The 23,841-nt window shown below is 42.1% G+C and overlaps 1 protein-coding gene across 1 annotated transcript; it reads left to right on the top strand.

The window, feature by feature from the left end:
* The first annotated feature begins 9,488 nt into the window (after nt 1-9,488).
* osgn1 (oxidative stress induced growth inhibitor 1) lies at nt 9,489-23,820 on the top strand. Its single transcript, XM_020652162.3, has 8 exons — nt 9,489-9,692; nt 16,251-16,313; nt 16,860-16,996; nt 17,422-17,613; nt 18,003-18,094; nt 18,987-19,186; nt 19,280-19,623; nt 20,057-23,820. The coding sequence occupies exons 2-8, from the start codon at nt 16,256-16,258 to the stop codon at nt 20,663-20,665; spliced, it is 1,632 nt and encodes a 543-aa protein (XP_020507818.1). The 5' UTR covers nt 9,489-9,692; nt 16,251-16,255; the 3' UTR covers nt 20,666-23,820.
* Nucleotides 23,821-23,841: the final 21 nt, after the last annotated feature.

Here is a 23,841-nt window from a genome sequence, read left to right on the forward strand (position 1 = left end):
GTTGTATAATGTCCTCCAGGTTTTTAAGGTTGATTTGATTAAATTGTGTCATGGTGCTTAAGTTGGTTTTAAATGGACACAGCACATATCCTGATCCTGATGATGAGTTACTGACAGTTTGTCTAATTACCTGGATTTTTTCAGTAAAGAAGGTGGAAAATGTATTACAGGCCCTGGTAGAATGAAATTCAGATGCTATTGACACAGGAGGGTTTGTTAGCCTGTCGACAGTAGCAAACAGGGCATGAGCATTATTATTGTTTCTGGTGATGATGTCAGAGAAGAAATCTTTCCTTGCATTCCTCAGTTGTGAATTACAAATGTAAAGTCTCTCTTTGTAGATGTCATAATGAATCTGGAGATTAGTTTTACGCCACCTGCGTTCAGATTTTCGACAATCTCTTTTTCCGTTTCTTACCAGTGTCGAATTTCTCCATGGAGATTTTTTCTTACCAGAGACAACCTTTACCTTAGTGGGAGCAATGGAATCAATAACATTTGTGATTTTAGAATTGAAGTTATCGACCATCTCACAGACTGAGCCCCAGGAAAGGGCAGCTGTGGAAGAGAAAACCTGGTTAAATATTTCACTGGTGTTTTCAGTGAGACACCGTTTTGTGATCACTTTTGTTTGAATACTTTTGTACATTGACATAGTACTCTCAAATAAAACACAGGAGTGATCAGAGAGGGCAACATCTGAAACAACAACCTTGGAGATGTCCAAGCCCTTGGAGATGATTAAGTCCAGAGTGTGCCCTCTGTTGTGTGTGGGCTCTGTCACGTGCTGAGTCAGCCCAAAGCTATCAAGAGTGTGAATCAGTTCTTTAGTCCCATCTGGTTAGTGAACTCCAGGTGGGGGGAGGAGGGAGATAGGGTGATTAGGGAGGAAGATGATTATCTGATCGGGGTTCGAGGGGGCAAGGGCGGTGAGACTTCACAGGTGTTGGTGTTGGTGAGGGGGTCGAAGGTGGGTGGAGACCCCTCCTCTTGGTTCCGATGTCTCTCCTCTTTAGGTCTCTCCTCAGATACTGGCAGTCGTGATTCTTGACAAAGGTTTTCATCCCGCTGTGTTTTGTCTTTCTTGAAAGCTGTTTTCTTTTGTCTCCTGTCCTTGGCAGAGAGAACTGATGGTTGAGGCAGGGAGTAAAATAGGTTAGAGGTGAACAATTTCACTCCTGACATGTTCAGGCAAAATCCATCTGCCTTAAAAAGATGTCTGCGTTCCCAGAAAATGTTAAAATTGTGAATAAAATTCACTGAATGGGCATTACATGCAGTTGTAAGCCAGTTATTCAGTGCCAACAACCTGCTGAATCTCTCCTCTGCTCTTCTAACTGGTGGTATGGGGCCACTGATAAACACATCCACATCCAAGGGGCTGACCATCTTCAGCAGACCAGTGAAGTCCTGCTTCAAGACTTCTGATTGTTGTTTTGTGACATCATTTGACCCAATGTGCAGTATGACATTCTTCACAGTCGGGTGTTCAGACACAATATGCAGGATCCTTTCTGCTAAATCAGAGACCATATCGCTGGGAAAACACAGTACTTCTGTGTTTTTACCGCACATCCTTTGTACATCTTTAACAGCAGTCACCCACAATCAGAGTTTCAAGCCCAGGCTTTAGCTTTCCCTGTAGCCTTTTACTTTTTGATATGCTTTCAGTCCTTACTGTGGTGTCTGAGGATGGAGAACTAGATGAAGATCCAGGGCTCTGCAACAGAGGGTAATATCTGTTCTGTAGTTCCACATTCGTTTGTGGGTGAGGTTTGTTCCTAACCCTCCCTTTCACAGCTGTCCACGGCTGTGTCACTCTAGATACAGGGGTTGAGGAGGCACTTTGCAGGGAAGGTAGTGCAGGCCAGCCGGTCTCATCACATATCTCAGCTCCCTGTGCTCTGCCTGTTATCCGTCCTCCCGTTTCCCATAGAAATGATTTCTTCTTTGGCTTAGCACCAAGACAGTTCCAAGGAGGACTACCATTCGTAGACTTATTAGACAATACAGAGCCCACCTTTGTCTTTGTAGAGGTCTCTGTGCTCCTTAGCCGTGTGTTAGCTTGCTCTTGTCCACTATTCTGAGTTAATGGTAATGTGGTGCCATTCCCATGCAGTCCATTTACTTCCACATTCACTTCTAGACGATTCATCTTTGTCTCCAGCACTGCAATCTTCTGAAGAAGTTTGTGGTTAACGTCCTTGGAGAAGGGAGACATCTTGTTGCTGATTAGCTTAAGCTGTGTTCAGCGTTTCAAAGTACTGCGGCACAGGCTTGTGCTCTTGTCAGGCCACAGTTGTGTAGCGATGCAGAGGTAAAAAAATGTTAAAAATATGGCTAAAGACCTCCTGTATCTATCAAAAAATACAGTCCTGAGGATTTAAAATGTCCAGGACCGGCTGTCGTAAATTAGGTTTAGAAAAAAGAAGATATCAGCAAAAGAATGTAAGCAAAGCAGAGAGCAAGAAGAAAAGCGTCTGCACTGTCAGAAAGCAGGAAGCAGGAACAACAAACCAGCTAACCAACCAACTTATCTATCGAGCAACCAACCAACCAACAAACCAACCAACCAACCAACCAAACATCTAACCATCTAACCAACCATCTAACCAATCAACCAACCAACCAGATAACCAACCAACTAACCATCTAATCAACCAACCAACAAACCAGCTAATCAACCAACTTACCTATAGACCAACCAACCATCTAACCAACCAACCAACCAACCAACCAACCAAACATCTAACAAACCAACCATCTAACCAACCAACCAACAAACCAACCAACCAACCATCTAACCATCTAACCAACCAACAAACCAACCAACCAGCTAACCAAGCAACTTACCTTTCGAGCAAGCAAGCAAGCAACCATCTAACCAATCTACCAACCAAACATCTAACAAACCAACCATCTAACCAAGCAACCAACCAAGCAACCATCTAACCAACCAACTAACCAAGCAACCAAGCAACCAAGCAACCAACCAAGCAACCAGCTAACCAAGCAACCAGCTAACCAAGCCACCATCTAACCAACCAACTAACTAACCAACCAAGCAACCAGCTAACCAAGCCACCATCTAACCAACCAACCAACTTACCTATCGAGCAACCAACCAACCAACAAACCAACCAACCAACCAACCAACCCACCCACCAACCAACCAACTAATCAACCAACCAACAAACCAGCTAATCAACCAACTTACCTATAGACCAACCAACCATCTAACCAACCAAGCAACCAGCTAACCAACAATATTAATCTCAAAATCCTGCTCTTACATGGTAAGATAAATCATGGATAACCTGAGCAAGAACATTGCCCCTACTGTATTTTAGAAAGCTTATTGAATAAAGAGACAAAATACCTGTCTTTGACCGAGGTGCTTTAATTGTGAAATGCTGCTTGACCACCATGATGGTACTTCACTTCAGTGCTGCTAGAGTGAAGACAGAGGTGATATATCAAAAAAGTTTGTATTATTTGTAGCTTTTCAGACAAAACAGACACATGTGAAGTTTGACTTTTCTAAGTCATCATGGCCTCTTAAGAACTCCAATCTATCTTGTGGTATATTTAAGTTTCATTTAGATTGCTGTTTTATTGGTTGGTTTTTTGTCTGCTTTGTTGGTTGGTTGATTTGTTAGTGGGTTTGTTTGTTAGCTGGTTTGCTGGAAGTTAAAGGTTTGGATAATTGTTTTCCAAATGAATGCCCAGCTCTGCATTTTGTCACACTTGCAGAGTTGAGAAACTGTAAATTAAGCCTTTAGTGTGTTTTTAAATCTACAAAAGCTCAACATTTCTACATATTCGGCAATTTGAACTAGATTTATTTTCTGCATTTGTTCGAAGCTTGAACTCCTGCTGCAACTCCATATATGCCTGCACAAGATATTTATCCACTTAATAACACAAACACAAATAGGTTATTTCTTGAGCTAATTCCTAATAGTCAAACCAGCTTCTGCAACCACAGTAAATGCACTCTTTACTTTCTCTTACAGGTGCTTATAATTTAACACAAAACTCAAAAGTAACTTATTTCAAGACATGATTAGTTTAGTTTGGCTCAGACTTTCTTCAAGAATGTCAGAGGACTCATCTACACATGCTGCTGCTGCATTTCGGTTTCACTGGATTGTTGTTTAATGTTTCAACTTCACACTGTCACATTATTTTTCTGTGTTTTTGTTAGCTGAGACAGGTTTGGTCGGGGTGTTTAGGAACAGTTCCAAAGCCTCTGCATGTTTCTAATAAGCTCCACAAGCAGAAACCTTCTCAAACTAGGATCAATATTGGAGATGCTTTTGAAAAATGGAGAGAGGTTAGAACGCAGAAAGGTTTACAGACCGATGCAGAGCTGGCTAAACACTGAAGCTCCAGTGTCCACCACATGGCAACCTGCATGAGCATTGACTCTAGAGAGGATGGGGCGGGGGGAGACAGCTCTCTACAATGTTTTGAATTTGGACTACCCATTTTAAATGTTCCTTTAAAGGTTTGAAGATTAATTTGCATCAATAAAAACAGGAATCTGTTGTGTACATTTTGCATTGAGTCATCGTCTGTAAACAGATACTAGCTTGGAATTTTTCTCATTAAATAATCTCTGATGGCCTTAAACTTCTTTGTAAAAACATTTCTCAAACCCTCATGTTGACTAAATCTCACAAGTTAACAAACGCTTATTTGCAAAAGAGCTGCTCCAAAACTCCTGCAGCTTTATTTATTTTTTAAAATATCTGTAAATACTGATGAACCTTTGAACACCTGAATCTTTTTATCAATTAGAATTGATTATTGATTTTTGTTCTTATTGTTAATTACAAAACAGACACACAGACTTGCAGACATTCTCAGCTTCAGTAGTTTTTCAGAGTTTTTGGAGAACTTGCCAAAGGCAAAGTAAAGTAGGGATTTGGAATATTTTCATGTCAACTTGATTGATAAGCTCAGGAGGAGGGGCCCAGTTTGAATGTAGCTGCATTGCGTCCATGCGTACTCCCAGGTTTGAATCCGACCTGGGGCTTCCTCTCTCATGCCATTCCTCACTCTCTCTCTCTCTCTGATTTCTGACTCCATCCATTGACTTGTCTCTGTAATAAAGGCGAAAAAGCCAAAAATACACTTCTGAAAAACACGCTCAAACACGTTGGCAATGGGCCTAGAATAAAGTTGAGTTTGAGAACAAACAGCTCGAGGAGAGATTTAAAAAATGTTGGTGATGCTTCAAAGATGAAATGTAAAGTGTGTTTAAAGTGAAGAGAGCAAATATCAAACAATTAAATATGAATCAGGACTCAGTGACAGTCAGCCTGCAGAGCTGAGGAGTTTTTTTTCTGCCTAAAAAGAGGACAAAATGTGTCTGAGGACCGCAGAACGGCACATTCTGTACATTTAAATATCATCTGCAGCGTCTGTTACTGTACAGCCCTGCTGCATGCCAAAACACATCTGCATATCATATGTTCTGCTGTAGATGCATTTTTTTTTGTCTTCATTTCCCTCTGAGACACTGCCGACGCTTCTCATAATGGTTCCATTATTTCACTCTGCACCCACTGTCGTATTTCGGCCACACATGGATGACAACGGCGGTCATAGAGATCGAAACTTGTGTCCAGAATGAATCATCCCATTGTTGTTTGATGGATTACCATAAAAGCAGATATTTATGGAGCTCAGAGCAGGGGTGTGTCAGGAGGGGTGGCATGGGCCCCCCTTGAAATCTTGTTGGCCACCCCATGTGCCAAAAATCCTTGTTGGCTATTTGCCTTGCCAGAGGCGGGACTTAAGTTGAAATCCACCATTCGGGCTCTGTGTTTTCAGTGTGCAGATGATTTTTTGTAAATTTAAATATTCTTTAAATCCTTGAAGAATGTATAAAGTATGTCACCATTATCATGTGTCACTTAATGTGATTAGTGCAGACAGAAGGGGTAAATAAACCCTTCATTCATGTGTGCACACAAAGTTCAAGCCACCCCTGCACAGGTCAGTGCACCAGTTGGGCCAATCCGGTCCAAAAAGTCTGGACATGCCCCTGCCTCAGAGGATGACTTAAGATCTTGTAACAGTTCATCTTGCGGTCTACACTTTCGTGAATACTTCATGATGAGAACATTTACATAAAGGCTCAGTCTTTCCATCATTTTTTCCTGCCAAAAACATGAGTCACCAATGCAAGATTTCACCTTAACTGACTCCTTCTAATGCAAAACAGCGGTCCCTCTTTTTTCTGGATCTGGGTCCCAAAACCAGCTTAGTCATGGTTATCTTCCTTTGGGTTGTGGTAACTTCCTTTTGGGCCAAGAAAAAAAAAATCATGCGCAAAAGAAGGCGTCTGGAAGAAGTTGTTCTCCCTTCAGTTTACATTTTTTACATTTTTTTTCTAATCAGTAATCATCTGCAAAGAAACAATTTCAAAAATCTGTGTTATTCTTTGCATGACAAAGACATGTCAGAAGGGGCTTGAAGTTGATCTGCTGCTTATTTTAAGGTGCTCTGCTTGTTTTCAGTTAAAGGTCCAATCAGTGAGATGTGTAGTGAGTGAGATGATAAAGTGACCTTACTATATGATCAGACATTAAGGAAACATGCTATGTTGAAGTGCTGGCTTCTCTGACAACAATGCAGCAGCCAGTATGTCCTCCTTCTAACTTTAGATTCTGGTCCTGAATGCTCTGGACTTGTTTGGACCAGAGAAGGTAGGCGGTTTTAAGGCCCCCCCCCCACACACACACACACGGCCGTTTTAGATGCCCCTCAGTTTGCCAGATATGAGACCAGTTATCACGTGCACTAGTAGAAACATGCTCAAACTAGGATCAATATTGGAGATGCTTTTGAAAAATGGAGAGAGGTTAGAATGCAGAAAGGTTTACAGACCGATGCAGAGCTGGCTAAACACTGAAGCTTTGGTGCTTGTTTGAAAGCAAAGCTTTCTTTAGTCTATTTTCTCATCACTGATTGGCTCCCTGGTTTAACTGTGGTGACGTCAGCCAATGAAAAACTGAGTGATGATAAAGAATCTCAGCAGTGAGCGGTCACCTCAACCTGTTGCATCATGTCAGGAAAGAGCCACAAACCAGAGCCATATAGACCCAAGGGTTGTGACATTGGTGGGTTTGCTGCAGTCATTCATGTAAAATTGTTAAAGGCAGAGTTGTGTCATTTTCAAAAACTAGCATGATTTTGAAAGTAGCATTCCCTCAGTGCATTGTCTACATCCGACCCCTCCCCTCTGTGCTCCCTCTAAAGCCACGCCCCTCACTTACATGCACGAGCGCCGTTGCTCCAGAAGTGGAGCTCATCTCATCGCTAGCAGTGTGTAGAAACTACGTCGTCTCATGTCTCGTTCAGCGGTAAGTACACTCTAAACTTATCATAATACATGTAAAAAAAAATGTGACTATTTTACTGCTAACAACGACCAACAACAAACACACTATAAACTCATCAGGTCAGCATGGCGCCTAATTATGGATAACACGTATCATTCATGAAACCAAAAAGGACGAGTTGTAAAAAAATTCACTCTCTGTACAGTGTGTGCCTATGACGACAATAACTAATTAGACCTATTTCGTTTTTTGTACCAGGCTGTAAACATGTTTATTTATACTGTACAAAGTTGCTTTTTTGAATGGGGTGTGTATGTGACTTCCGGGCTCCTGTAGCCAGCCTCAAGTGGACACTCAAAGAACTTAGTTACTTTGCACTTGCTTCACTTTTCAACCCCAGAAGGTTGCCGCTTGGTTCCTGCAGAAAAATGATCAAAAAGGGGATCTTTGAGCTTATAGTTGATCCCTTAGCAACAGAAAAACACAGAAAAGTCTCAAACTAAAACCAGAATATTAGTCAACCGAGGTTACGTAAAGAGGATGTTGGAAAGATTGACCAAACCCTGATTATACAAGGCTCTGCCTGAGACACGATCTGACCATCTGAGAGGGGAAGAAAAAGAAGAGCTCCCACTCTTTTCATATTTCCAGAAACCCCCTGCCCTCCCAAAACAGATATATAAAGTAAAAGTAAAGGAAAATATTTTATAAAACTAGTAAAAACAACTTTACTTACACATGTTAACAACAACTGCATAGAATATGAAAGTGTTGCTTCACATCCATAAATAAAAACTGATGGTTATTGATTAATGTATTAATTGCCATATTATGTAACACCTCAGGTCGCCATGTTTAAAGAATGAATCTGCTTGAATGTCTCATAGAGTCACTAAACTGAACTTTCCTGATGACCCAAGACCTTATCTGAGCACACCTAATGTTCATCATCACATCATGTGAATATTCGTTATCGGGTCATAAAGGTTACTTTAAATGTCCAGACAGGATTACAATTTGATCACTCTCATGAGAGGTGTGTCTGTTTCTGCTGAGTCATGTGTGGCTGAACTTCACCCCAAACTTTTCCATCTGTGTAGAAGCTAAACCGTTTAGATGTTCAACATGATTGTATTTTATATCATGCATGGTATACGTTTTTAAACGAGTATTCTCTAAAATTCTGTGAAGACTTTTTCTTATATTTGATACTAATTGGTTCGTATCTGTCTTTTCTAAATAGATAGATGGATATTTTATTGATCCTGAGGGAAATTCTGACTTGAAACATTTCTTACATCTAAACAATACCTGCTGTCCCCCATCCCATTTCAACCCAAATGAAGATTTAGAGAAAGAAAATGTACATAAACTGTGCAGGAATACGAATAAATAACCTATGTACAAATTATCAATCTATCATGGCATTGAAATAATTTTTAATAGATCGATATTTGACATCAATTATAAAAAATGAAGTGGTAAAATAAATCCATCCATCCATTATTTATCCCACTCATCCCGTTCGGGTCACGGTGGTAAACAAATACAGTCACTTTTAAAATAACAAAATGAAATGGTGAATCATAAAACCACATTTTCATGAATCAACCACATTTTTCAACATTAATGTTCCAAGTTTACACACTCAATAGATGATTTAGTTTATGATTAGAGAAAAGTTTGAAGTATTTAGTATATCAGACATCTTCATAATCAACAGATTTGTAGATAAATTGTTCTTTGTTAACAGAGAGGGGTCAAAAACAGTTGAAAAGGAGTAGTTTTCCTCTGTGATGTAATGAAGAAAAATGTAAATATAGTTGAAAAGTAGGCCTTTCATTAGTCAAATCAAACTATTAATAGCATTCACTGATCTTCTTTGTTGTCATAATAATAATTTTAGCTCTTTACAGGCTCTGATTGGTCCCCTCTCCCTGTTACCAAACTGTAACATTCACTATTACGTCATCCTCGCCACGCTCGTTGCTCCAGCACCTCGCGCTCACAGACGATCTTCGCAGGCGCCGGGTGGTGGGCGGGGCTTAGCGGGGGTGTCGAGGAGGGCACCGGCTGCGAGGTGGTTTCTGATTGGTCGGATGGCCCGGCTGCTATAGCGGTATATAATCCTTGAATGTGCAGCTCTGAGCCGCAGCTGGAGGTTTGCGCAGCACATGTACGGAAGAAAGCGGACAAAAAGCTTCGAGCGAGTCTGCGGAATGAGGCAGTGAGAGGCTGCAGGGGAAGCAAAGAAGACACACACTGGTTAATCTCTATTCGCTGGAAGGCTCTGGTAGCTGGAAGAGGACACAGAAAGCCTCATCGCCAGGAAATAAAGTGAGTAACCTTCATCTTGGGTTCATATAATAAAAGAGGTGCGTGCGCATGCGGGAAATGGAGTGTGTGTTTCTGTGAGTGTTTGGTGAGGCAGGGGGTTACAGATGAGTCAGAGTGGCGTCATTAAGCTTCTTTAACAGGTTCAGTAGGCTTGTGTGTGTGTGTGTGTGTGTGTGTGTGTGTGTGTGTGTGTGTGTGTGTGTGTGTGTGTGTGTGTGTGTGTGTGTGTGTGTGTGTGTGTGTGTGTGTGTGTGTGTGTGTGTGTGTGTGTGTGTGTGTGTGAGATCAGCTCAGTGTGTGCAGGTCTCTGCTCAAACTGACGCGATGTGAGTCATTCAGTTCACGGCCAGTGTGAGGGTCCAGGCTACACACACACACACACACACACACACACACACACACAGTTACATATTCAGACAATCCTTGTTTATTCTTCAACTCGCTAAAAAAAAAGACTCCCATATGTCTCTAAACGTATAGAAATGGTTCAAAGATCGTTTATTACAGGTGGAAGCCCTGCACTGAAAATACACTTAAAGTAGATCCAACACAGTTAAACATGCATTATGCATTCAAACCAATCCATGCATTAGTGTGTTTATCACTTTAAATGTGGCAGAAAGCAAACATGGAGCTCAGTTGACACTTTGTTTGCACCCTTGGCATGGTTTGAATGTCATGGTATGAATATCTGGAAGAACGATACGATGCTGTTACATAAGAGTTTGGTAACATTTTATTAAACAGATTACCGGCAAATTATTCATTATTCTTGTTCTTAAATCGGTTCCATATCTTTACTGGTGCAGGGACTGTGAAAGAGGGATGCACATGATGTGTCTGCATGAATAAACTGTCTTTTTTTTTTTTACTTTACATGTTTCTACGGAGGCCTGAATTTGCCATTTGACTTTACTTGATATCGACTTTCTTATCTCAAGATAACAATGCTGTTCCTGTGATATCGAGTTGATTTTAGACGTTTTCTCTGGAATTAGAAATTAGACTGAGGTTCTGTATTTTGATTTAAAGCTTGATACTCTCGTCTATTAAAAACGACCAATATTAAATCATTTTAAACACATGTTATCGAAAACATTTTGACAACCTCGCGCGACAAAGACTTTATGAAAGACGGGGAAGTTAAATCTATCTCCCGTGCGTGAATCCAAAAATTAGGGCTGCAAGCATAAACTAGTTAATGGTGATTAATGAGGGGCTAAAATAAATGCATTTTGACCCTTTGGGCGCACCGTAGATCCGCCTCCTCAGTGTCTCCCTGTAGTCGCAGTGATTGAAAAGAACGACATTGCTGCCTCAAATAATGGAGTTCCAAAGATGCAATTAATGGAGATTAATTATGGAAATCTAGCGATGACACTTGATAAAAAAAACAGTTTGACAGCCTTATCGGGAATAAAAACTAACTTTGTTCAGCTGAGTTTAATGGTCATTTTCTTGGCTCCTGCTGTGTGTTTATGCAAGTGAGTTACATCTCTTGTACGTGTAGATTCAGGTACTTCAGCCGCCTTAAGAGAATGAAACAAGAGAAGGAGCTTTTATTTAAACTGGAATAAGGAAGCAGGAATTACAAACACTGTCATCGTACCTTGTGACATGAGTGAACAGAGCGGGGTCGTTTCCCTCCTCTAGTCGCTTTATTTAGAGATATTCTAACAGACATGAAGATCTGAAAAGTCTAAGATATTAAATAAGAAAATGTAAAGGTGTAAATGAGGCAGAAAAATGGAGAGTGAGAGTTCAAAACCTCAAACAGTTCAGTTTACAATCAGAGGGAAAAAAAGCGGCAAATCCTCGCTTGTGAACGTGTAACCTTTGTAGAAAAAGCGGTTCCTTATGTTTATTTGGAACAATCAGGCGTCCTCTCTGGATCTCTCGGCGGCCTCCACAGAGTCCAGCGTACCAGTAATTAAAATCTCATTACCCGTCTGGTCTTGGCAGATGGGCGGGGCGGCCTGCCCGAGAATGATTTCAGGGCGACGTCTGTGCAGGTGACATATGGAGCGTCTCAGAGAGTGTGTGTGTGCGTTACAGCCAGAGTCAGAGCGGCGTTATGTAACGGGAAAGACGACCAGCTGGAGCCACCTGCTTTTTGTTTTTACAGAGAAAAAAAAAGAGAAGTTGAAAGTGGAGAAATTCATCAGTAGAGATGTCGAAGAAGGCAGCGAGGGTTCGTTTTGATTTTGAAAGATGGGCGACTGTGAACAGCTTTTGTGCGTTTAAAGTCGTGTTTTACTTTGTGAACCTGGCTTTGAGGTAACAAGTGCAGAGTGCAGCACATGTGGTGATTTGTGAGAGCGAGTGACGAATTTAAAAACACACCTTGCATCAACATCAACATCATCATCGGAGGAGGAGGAGGAGGAAGTGAACTCTGAGTGTTCGTGATTATTTTTAATGGTTGAGGTGTGCATCACAAAGAATGATTGTGCACGCCACCACACACAGGAACGTGTTGGCAGTCATGCATGCACACGTGCCGAGGACCTGCTGTGTCATCGTTGGAGGCGCTGTTATAACGGCTGATCAGATGAATGAATGTTTGAACTCGTCGTCCTACACGTGGCGTTCATGTCTGTCCTCTCTCTCTCTCAGATATCCTTCTCCGTCCACCGTCATCTCAAATAAAGACGTAAAACAAGCCCCAAAAATAATTCTTCAAAACAAACGAGTCATCCTCCACTTAACATTCAATTTAATCAAATTTAATTCAGACTGTTTTATGAGTCCCTCGATGGGCCGCTGATTGGGAGCAGCGTTCACATAGAAGACAAACCAGACTGTTTATAACATCAACCTCATCTCAGTGATGTCACCCATTGGTTTTTTGAAGCTCAACGATGGCGATTGCAATGTTGGAAACAATGTCTCCAACTTTGGATCAATCAAGACGCATTTTGAAAAGAGTCCAGCCTCCTGACAAACTTCTGTTGCAGAAAAAAACTGAGCTGAATGTGCACGTTTTATCACCATTATTCTTTCCAATATCCGATATTTTTCACCACATTTTGGACGATATCGATGGATTTCCTTTATTTTCAAAAGTCTCATTCAAACTGGTGTTAACATGTTATTCATCTTTATTGTAAAGACTCACAGACAGACTCAAAAATTAAAGAATAAAGTTTTAAAAATGTAAACGTTCCCAGGGAAAAGTCAGAAAAAAAAATTAAGTTTGGGGTTTCCTGTAAAATGTCTCATTCATTTGTTGTCATGCTGTGATTGGCCGCCTGCTGAGAAGACGGTCGGTCTGTGAGCGACTTAAAAAACGTGATCTGAACGACCTTAGAGTTCATCTCGGGTGGAAACTGAAGTGGCGATGTTGTGATGAACATCTTGTTTTATTTGGAGTCATGCTACCTTTTATCATTATTATTCGATCACATTTCAGTCTTAAGATAATAATCAAAACACCTCGTCCAGTTTCCATGCTGGTTTTCAGTCACGAGTTGGACAGTGTGCAGGAGTGAGCACTCCATGTACAAAGACTGTGGTCCTTGAAGTGGGCGGCCCGGGGTTTGAAGCCGACCTGTGGCTCCTTTCCCAGCATGTCACTCCCCACACTTTCACACTTTCTCTGCTGAGGAATGTCTCTCTCTCTCTCTCTCTCTCTCTCTCTCTCTCTCTCTCTCTGTGTTTGTAGAAATTCATCTTCCACACCTTTCCACGAGAGAAAGGCAAATAAACAAATCAGATGCAAAAGAGCCAAAGGTATAAAAATACACTGAAATAAAACAGGTGTGTCTAAATAAGACTAAATGAATGAAGGGAGAAGACAAAGACTTTCATTGGCTGTCGGGCTTTGAGGCTTTTTACTGTAAGTCAGGCGTTGGTCAACTCCTGGCAGACAAACTTGACGTTTCTGCCAAAGAATGAAGTAAAACCAAATGATCCTGTCAACCTGAGCCCTGAAGGAAATTGGGCTAGTGGGGCTGCACGAAGTCCTGGTGTGTGTGTGTGTGTGTGTGTACAGTGTGTGTGTGTGTACAGTGTGTATGCGCTCTACTCCCTTTGGCAGTGAAGCAGACTCTTATCTGGGCCCCGCGCCAACCTCTGCACTGCCCTTATGTAACCTCCTTTATCTTCCCGACAAGAATTTCGCGGCTTTCCTCTTTCTGCATTTTTTCCTCTCTCGCCCTCTCTCTCTCTCTCTCTCTCCCCGTCTCATTTTCTTTATCGCTGTCCACCTCTCTTTTCGCTCTTCACTGTAACTCTGTCTCTCCGTCTGCCTGTGTAAGCATGACTCTGCAGTTTGTTTAACTGCCGTCTCGCTTTGCAGCCACTCCCCCCCCCCGCTGCCGCCTGTCCCTCTGCGAGTGTGAGATCAGAACTGACATCATGGTCTCTATTATGTTTCACTGTTTCATGTCCGTCTGACACCCTCCTGCCAACGCCAGACGCCTCTTACACCGTGTTGCATTCAGGAGTGTTTACATGCTCACACATACACACACACACACACACACACAGTAACAAGAAGTAATCTAGTTAGCAGAATTAAAGACTGCGTTCTTGTAAAATCTTTGTGACAGTTTATGAATTACTCCAGACAGTGTTTTGTGTTTTTTCATGAAACTTGATCCAGACGTTGGTGTCACCTTTAGAGGGTCAGATTAAATGTTTTTACAGGATCCTGTTTCTCAGGCGGCTCTCTCATGTTTTTTTAAAGACCCGACACCTTTGTGTTGTATTCAGATTTACCTTTAGGAGAGGAGGCGCTCCGCTCCGTCCGTCTGTTTGTTTGTTTGTTTGTTTGTTTGCAGGCCCACTCCTCAGGCTTTGTGCATCATATGATCGGCTCACTGAACGTGTGTGTGTTGTTTGGCCGAGTTTATGCCTGTTATCATGTGACACATACATGATTTATTACTCGTATTTATTCTGTGTGGATTAAAAGGGCTTTTCATAAGAAGTCTTTACAAATTTAGACTAAACCGAGAATCTAAACTTTTTTTGGCTTTCATGGCATGTAGAAGAAATATTGCAGCAACAAAACTCGTTTGAAAATCCTCCTGATGTGTTTCCAGTTGAAAGACATCTGATTCTACCACTGAGCCACAGCCGCCCCTTAATTATCAATCGTTATCAAAGCACTACATTGCTTTCTTAATTGCTGTGAATCAACTTAAGGTTAATTATTTTTCAATGCAAACTAAAACCCACCATTAACAGATTTTATAACAGGAGGTTGGGTCTTTGGGATTCGAACCCAAGACCTCTGCGACGAGTACTATTGCCTCTGTACATGGGCGCCCCTGACCTTTGGTATTGGTAAAGTGACCCAGTTTTGAGATCTAGTTGTTTGGATTGGGGCGGCTGTGGTTCAGTGGTAGAGTCGGTTCGATCCCAAAGCAGCCGGACCAACTTTCAGTTAAGTGTCTCGCTCAAGGACCTTTCTACATGGCGCCTCTAATGGTTTCTATTGGACGCATTTCTACATTTTAAGTGATTTATTAGATGCTATAAAAGTGATTTTCAGTACGGCTGTAACAATGCCTCACACTACAATTAGACATCAACACAAATATGGACAATTTAAATTGATTTGAACATTTTTTATATTTGCAATACTCTTTTTGACCAACAGAGGGAGCGCTCTGCTTTTTGTCCTCACTTGTTTGACGTCTTTAGCACCTTTTACAACCTTGTATTCAAAGAGTAGTACTTATTGTTATAAAGAAAATGGATGTTATACAAAATCATTGTCAAAGAATGAAAATTAATTATGAATAAATTATCTTCAATTTCACGTCTTCTTAAAAAACTAAAGAATCGTTAAAAGATCGTTTTGTGATATATACATCGTATCGGGGGTTGATAATCCAAACACTTAAGTCGTTAATTATCCAGATTTATAGACTCATTGATGGTGTTTTTTTTTGTTTTCTGATATTTTAAAGCATGTCAGATCTCCTTTTTTGATCTCTGCTAGCTTGGACTCACTCCCTTGAGGTCACAAAACACACACACACACACACATTCACTTTGTGCCTTGTATTAACCGTCATATCTTGGTGTCTTTGTTTGCTCACGGCCATGTTGCTATGTTAAACCATGAGGTCAGACAGACAGAGGAAGTGTGTACGTGTCTTTGTGTGTGTGTGTGTGTGTGTGTGTGTGTCAGAGGTCAGTGGAAATGTACTGACTCATGACGGTTTAAATGATTAACTGACTCCCCCTTCCTCTACTTTCCTCTACTTTCCTCTCCTCTACATAATGATGATAACTTTACACATCTTGACACAACAACACACTATAAAAACAATAAATCATACAGATAAAAGTTTGTGGCTTCTGTGTATTTGTTTTTTGATGAGTCACCGTCTTGTAGTGGAGGTTTAGGTGTAGCTGATTCATGCACTTTAATTGTAATGACTTTAATTGGTGCTTATAAAGTGACTGTGCAGATCTGATTCACCCTTACTCCACTTTCTCTTCTGACAGCATGGTGGTGAAAACATCGACAGCAGTGAGGTGGCAGAATTATTGATAAAAGTTTTAATAATAATTGTGCCGGTATTTTGTTTTTCTCCTCAGTTAAAATGGATCTTCACGACAAAGAAATTCTCCCTGGAGAGACTCTACCTGTGGTCATCATCGGTAAGACACAAACACACACATACATGCACACTCATGCATATTGTGCATTGTCATGATGATTATAAATCCTTATCATAAATTAAGTTATTATTTTTGCCGTTCAACTCTCGGCTGGTTTCCTAAAAAGAGAACGTGTGGTTTCCATGAGTCACCGTGAGCAGACTAAAACACTTTCACTGCTCCTCACACAGCCTCTGAAGCTGTGCCGAGTCATTGTGAGGCCCTTAAACCTGCTGAGTCATGCTGCAGTCCCGTTGATTTTATAAATCCTTCTTCACATGTGCTGATGTATATTTGTAAAGCATGCTCATCGCGTTCTCTTTCTTACCTATTCCTTAATTCCTTATTTTAAGTCACCCCCTTTTGTGCAGGTGTAACCATAGCAACCACTCTATGTGGGCTCATACACAAGGCGACGAGATCATTACTGTATATGGGGTGGTTAGTGCAACTGGAAAACCACTCACATTGCAAACAACAAGCACACAGTCCTGTCAAAACTCACTCACTCACCTCCCCCCTCTCCCCCCCCCCTCTGTTTCCAAGGTAACGGCCCTTCAGGGATCTGTCTGTCGTACCTGTTGTCGGGCTACACCCCCTACCTGTCACCTGAGGCAACACATCCCAACCCCCTGCTGAACAGCAAGCTGGGAGAGCAGCCTCACCTGTCACTGCTGGAGCAGGTAACACACACACGCACGCACAGACACAAACACAAACACACATGCACACACACACACAGACACAAACACGCGCGCACACACACACAAACACACATGCGCACACACGCACACACACACACACACACAGACAAACACAAACGCACATGCACACACAAACGCACATGCACACACACACACACACACTCAAACACAAACAAACACACAGACACACACACACACACTCAAACACAAACAAACACGCACACAAACAAACACACAGACACACACACACACACACACACACACACACACACACTCAAACAAAAACAAACACGCAGACACACACACACTTAAATACACACACACACTTAAATACACACACACACACAGGATGTTTCTGTGTTTTCAAGTCAGTGTCTAGAAGTGTCTGCTCTCTCTCCTTGAAGGATCTGGAGTACCTGTGCGAGGGATTAGAGGGCAGGTCGTCCAATCCCGTGGCGGTGCTTTTTGACTCGCTGCTGCTTCCCGACAGCGACTTCGGATTGGACCACACGTCTCCGCTGGACTGGCGATACGAGCCGGAGCGAGCCATCCCTCACCTGGTGCTGGGGAAGGGTCCACCCGGAGGAGCCTGGCATGTAAGAAACCAGCCAATGAATGATACTTTGATTGTTGAGATGCAGTAACGGTACAAGGAAGTCGCAGCTTGGTGTGTTTGCATAATAAAGTCATAAAACCTCCTGACACGCTTAAACCTCACAAACAACAGAGCGTTTGTTTTGGACCTTGAATATGCAGACGTTTTGATAATGTGTGCAAATAGGCTTTGTGTCTCCTTGTAACCTGCTTGTTTGCACACGAGGACAATGTGATGTACACATGACTCTACGAGGCGGACGTGACCGCAGCTCAATATTTGACTAAACAGAAGAGATTAATCCATTCGAAATCTCTGAAACGTTGCTCTCTGTAAATGCACATGACTGATAAATACAGCTGAGTGATTTGTGTGTGTTGTATTTCTCAGGCTATGGAGGGCTCGATGCTAACTCTGAGCCTGGCTAACTGGATGGAGCTTCCTGGACTTGGACTGAAGGACTGGATGAGAGAGAAACGCAGGTTTGTTATTGAAAAACATGAAAACTGAGTAGATATTATATTTGACACAGTAGGAGTTATTTAAAGGAAAAGTGTGCAACATTTTCCACATAAATAAATCATAAATCCAGTCTATCCTGTGTAAATGTGTCTCTGAGTCATGACTGTTTACAATGAGTGAGAAGCTTGAGTCCCGCTGGCTGTGTTGTTGTGAGATCCGTGTTTACATGGACCTCCCGGCTCCTCCCCTTGTGTATAAAAGCTGTTTTAGTCAAGAAGTAGAGAGAAGAAGAAGAACATACTCACTGATTATTTGGGTGTTAGTAAGAGTTTTTAGATCACGCTCATTCTGTGTCAATTTAAAAGTAATCTGAAGCTACAATCTAACTAAAGAGCGCTAACACTAGCATGCTAGCAACAATGCAGGACACAGGGGATTGCAGCTCGAGCCTAGGTCGATATTATCCACCCTTTGCGCTAAACTCCTTTGTCCAAATGCGAGTGGAGGGGGGTTGGAGGTGTGTCTCTGGAGGAGAGCGGAGGCTTCAGTATGGAGGAGGTGTGGCCTAACAGAAGTTTGTTTTGGTTTCATGCTGGTGACCAAGGGCGACATCTACTAGATCTAAAAGTTACACGTCTTCCTTTAATTACTGCATAAAGAAAAAGGAGACGCAGAGGAGGATGTGCGATCATGCTTTACTCTCCTCTCAGATTGTTTAATACGCCTTTAATACTTCCTATTCAGGACTTCTTAAAAATATTGAAATGTACAAAAACAATATCATGTTTACTCTACAAAATCTGTTCAATGATTTGTCAGCCCTGATAATGTCTCTAATATATCCTGCAATGTCATCATGTCTTTTTATGTATTATGTATTAAAAGTTAATTTGATGTTTATTTTGATAACAGAAATGTACGTAATGACCGTGCCACACCAGCAGAGATCGCCTCCTACTACCAACACTACGTTTCACAGATGTCCCTGGAGCAGAGCTTTGCCTGTGGAACCACGGTCACCTCGGTAACCAGGCAGCCAGGCAACCATGACGGGTCGCCGCCCTGCTGGAGGGTGACAGGCCTTCAGCGCAGAGAGGGGGAAGAGCTGGGAGGTAGGGTTAACACATACACTCCTTATAACATGATATGGCCTCTTTGCCAATGCGGAAGTGACTTAAATCTGCATTCTCTTCACCTCCCGTTAGACGGCTCCTCCGTGTCAGAGGAAGTGCCTTTCTCGCTGTTGGCCCACAATGTGGTGTTGGCGACGGGGACCCACGACATCCCGGCCAGGCTCGGCGTTGAGGGCGAGTCCCTGCCCTACGTCTGCCACTCGTTCTGGGAGCTGGAGGCGGCCATCTCTCGCGGGGAGCTCGACCAATCCTCAGACCCGGTGCTAGTTGTGGGGGCGGGGCTAACAGCAGCTGATGCAGTCTTGGCAGCACACCATCTCAACACGCCCGTCTACCACGCCTTCAGACGCTCGGTCAACGACCCCGGCCTCATCTTCAACCAGCTGCCTAAACTCCTCTACCCAGAGTACCACAAGGTGAGAGAGGCGTTTGATGACCTGATAGAAGACCAGGTCCCCGTTGTTTGGAGCTTGTTAAGAAATGTTAAGAATATCAGACAAATCTCATTAATGTTCTTCTTCTTCTTGATATCGTTGTTCAATTGAACTACACATAGCATTGATAAAAAGGCAAATATTGCCATTATAGCGTTGTTTAGCGGACTCTGTTGCTTCGCCCGCCACTTGAACGTTTTTTTTTTACGTCACGTCTCACCTCAGGAGACACACCCCCACCCCCCCCTCCCATCTGACAGAGATAGTCTCCCACTGTGAGGAGCATATGTGAACAGCCAGGTCAGGAGAATATCCGGAGCAGTCCTCCTGAAATGATCTCCATATTTTCAGGAGTGCAGATGTGGAAAAAGTAGAACACTCAAACTAACCTCCCTTTCTGTTCTTTGGCCTCCAGGTTCACCAGATGATGACTCAGCAGCAGTACCAGCCGAGCACGCCACCTCAGAACCACGCCCAGAACCTTCATAACTCATCAACCCCTTCCTCACCTTCAACTTCCCCCGCCTCGTCCTCATCCCCTTCCTCTTACCCGGGTTATTTGAGCTTCCCGCGCTACAAAGTCGTAGCACTCCGACCTGATAAGAAGTGTGTTCTGGAGTCAGATTCTGGCCATCGAACCGTGGTCCAAGTCTCCAAGGCATTGGTTCTGATTGGCGCCCACCCCAACCTTTCCTTTCTGGGTGACAATGGGCGTCCTCTTGGTATTTACCCAGAGGAAACGATCACATGCCGGAGAAACCCAATTGAGGTTGACCCGTTCACAAACAGCGTGGTGGCAGCAGACGGACCAGGCATGTACGCAATGGGGCCATTGGTTGGCGAGAACTTTGTCAGGTTCCTGAAAGGAGGGGCGCTGGCTATCGCTAGCGACCTCACCAAGAGACAAAGGGAGAGACAAGAGAGAGAGGATCGGGATTTGACCACAGAGAGGTTGATGGACAGATGGTTGGACAGACAAGTCACCACACATACAGAATCGGAGGTTTGTGTTCTGGACTCATAGCAGGTCGTCTGAAATACGAGTGTTGAATAGACTGAAGCAACGCGACCTTACTGATCGGATCCAAGCTAACGGGTCGAGACAGAACACGAACTGATGCAAACAAAAGAGACCCAGGTCATGTTTCCAGAAATCCCAGAGTAGGAAAATAAAATGCGCTGCTAAGTTGTTTCATGAGTGAAACAGGCAACAAACGACGACTGGACTTGCACTGGTTTGGAAGGATCTGATAACTTGCAAGAGCTGCTGTAGACCGATTGTCGCGCTGCTCAAATCCTAAAGACTTACAGGTCCTTCAAATAAATGTACATTTGTGGGATTTCAATACACTGAAGTTAAAGACACTATGGAGAAACAATTTTGTGTGTTTGGGCCGGCCACATCAAAGTTAAGTGTCGACATTGAATGATACCGATATCCACATCAGTTATTTCAGAACTTGAAACTATCCATAAATTGGGCAGAATGTGTGTTTAACTTGAACATGTAATGTAGAACTTTCAATGCCAGTCTCTTAAATAACTATTCACGTGAGATTTACTGAAGAGAAAAAATGCAGTAAAAAAACAAAACAAAACAAACAAAAAACAAAAAAAAAACAGTGCCCTCTGGTGGTCAAACAATGCAACTACAATAATCTTTCACTATGACCGTAAACATATTTTTCATTCTGCAAAGCAATCGCTCATTAGTGATACAAATGTTCATCATCAAATGTTCATTTTCGCTGTTACCGTGCTGGTTTCTTGGAGCCAGAAATGACCATATTTGGACGAAAGGTTGGAGCTTGGTGGGAGAAAGTAGTTAGCAAACGTCGCGTTCTTAGCGTTTGCTAGTATTAGCTTGGTAGCAGGTTAGCAGTGATATTATCAAGACATTTTTGGGTTGCTATGGTTGCGCCTAGTCAGTCAAAGGGTAACCACGCTCTTGACCCTACCCAGGAGTCTCGTCTGTTTTACTCTAAATGGTAAAATTATCACAAACCATAAACTCTTTACCGTGGTAATTAATCCGATATGATTTTTCACCCAGACTCCCCCTACTGGCCATTTGAAAGAATGCAGCTTTTCAGAACTCCTTCATTGACTTCCCTTTGCAGATTATGAAGACGCTTCTACTTCTCGTATATACAGTCTATGATGCCATTGTTACACTAATATTTACTGATGATACTGGTTTCACCTAAGATTAGGATGGACAGCTAGCAAGTTAAAGATTTATTTAAAAAACACTGTCGAGAGTATTTTAAAATTAATCACACACACATACACAATCAACCAGCTGAACTGAAGCTCGCTTTGTATTATTTACATCCTAAAGTAAACAATAATAAGCTGTAAATAAATATGACCTGATTACATAACTATTTATTATGGATGAGGAACAAAATAATCAGAAGAGGATGAGAAATTGATCCTTGGTAAAGCGAGTACTTCTGGTTTGGTTTTTCTATCCCTCAGAGTGCCGAGGTTACGGCAATAACTTCCTGCTTTTAGCTCTTAATAATCTGCCAAAAGGTCACACATTGCCTCAGTCTCACTTGATACACGATGGACTTCATGATCAGGTTTCTGTAGATCGATCTTGATTCTACTGTCTCAGTTAAACTGCAACACTACTCACTTCCTGCTCGTGTTTCAAGGGAATTCTTGTCCCTGTGTTCTCTGTTTGCGTTTGTACATACCGTGGTTTGCTTCCGTGTGAATCTAAGGTGCTTTATCTTTTAATGTAGAGATGATTTTTTTTTTTTTTTTTTTTTTTTTTTAGTCATGTAACTGGCAACTGTACCTACCTTCAATCTGTAAATGTTTGATCACAACATGATGGTTTTATACTTAACAGGAAAGAAGCAGAGAGACATATATTTTTTCTATAATTCCTCTGATTAAACGTGTTGGATTAGAAGGCTTTGTAATGTATGAAGTTGGCAACATGAACTTTTGATGGCATCTCAATGAACCAGTGGCGGTGAGCTCCTCTTCTGTTAATGAGTCAGGAGAACAAGGAAAGATCTCTTTAGTTTTGGATTATGATGAGAAGTCACACAAGATTTATTCTGCAGTTAAATTCAGTTAAATTTTACAGTTTGTCTCCGTTTAATCTCCATGCATGATTATAAAGTTTTGTAGTCGAGACCAGACAAACAGAGACCGAGACATGACCGAGACCAGAGTCCTCCAAGGCCGAGTCAAGACCAAGTCATGTAGGGATCTAGAAGTAGTCAAGACCAAGAGTTACCCGAGACCAGAGTCCTCCTAGACTGAGTCAAGACCGAGACATGTAGGGATCGAGACCGAGTCAAGACCAAGACTTACCAGAGTCCTCCAAGACTGAGTCAAGGCTGAGACATTTAGGGATCTAGAAAGAGTCTAGACCAAGAGTTACCTGAGATCAGAGTGCTCAGAGGCCGAGACATGTAGGGATGGAGACCGAGACCAAGACATGCCTGAGACCAGAGTCCTCTAAGGCCGAGAGGGGGGGTAACTGGGGGAAACTACAAATTGAAATTATTGGTTCTTTTAGAAAGTTTTCCTTCTAACCATAGTTATGACTTGGAAAAATATCTGGAGTCCACCCAGTCTGAGACCGAGACAAGACCGATAAAGAGTGCTTTAGACTCCTAGAAAAGACTGAGACCTTTAAAAAGTGGTATCGAGACCGGTCTGGAGTACTACAACTATTTATATGATCATGAACCTGCGGTGAGATATGACAAGCTGTGGAATATTCTGCTTTTATTCGACCAAAATCTGTTTTGGCTTTCAAGTCAAGAAATAAATAAAAACCAACATCACACACTTTAAAAAAAACAACCTTTATTAAGCCTTTATTTTTTATCTGATTTTAAAAAACATCACAATCGGCCTGAATGCATGTAATTAAGAAAAGCTGTGACATAAAGAGAGCCAGCGGTGCCTTTAATCTCTTCACTCATGGACGTGTTCATTTTGTATTTGTTCACTGCAGACAGAAAACGTTTCAATGTCTTCTTATTCTGTAAAAACAATCATGTGCACTCTTTGTTTGACCCTCACTATCTTTGTGTCACCGGGTTTGAATTATAAATATGAACATCTGTTCCATCTGTATTTACTGTCAAACCTCTGTTTTTCCACGTTTGTTCATGGGTTTCTATTAAAAGACGATTTTCCAGCAAACACTTCTCGTGATGTTGTTCT

Source organism: Labrus bergylta, chromosome 5, assembly GCF_963930695.1.
Source record: "Labrus bergylta chromosome 5, fLabBer1.1, whole genome shotgun sequence".
In the NCBI taxonomy this organism is placed as follows: domain Eukaryota; kingdom Metazoa; phylum Chordata; class Actinopteri; order Labriformes; family Labridae; genus Labrus; species Labrus bergylta.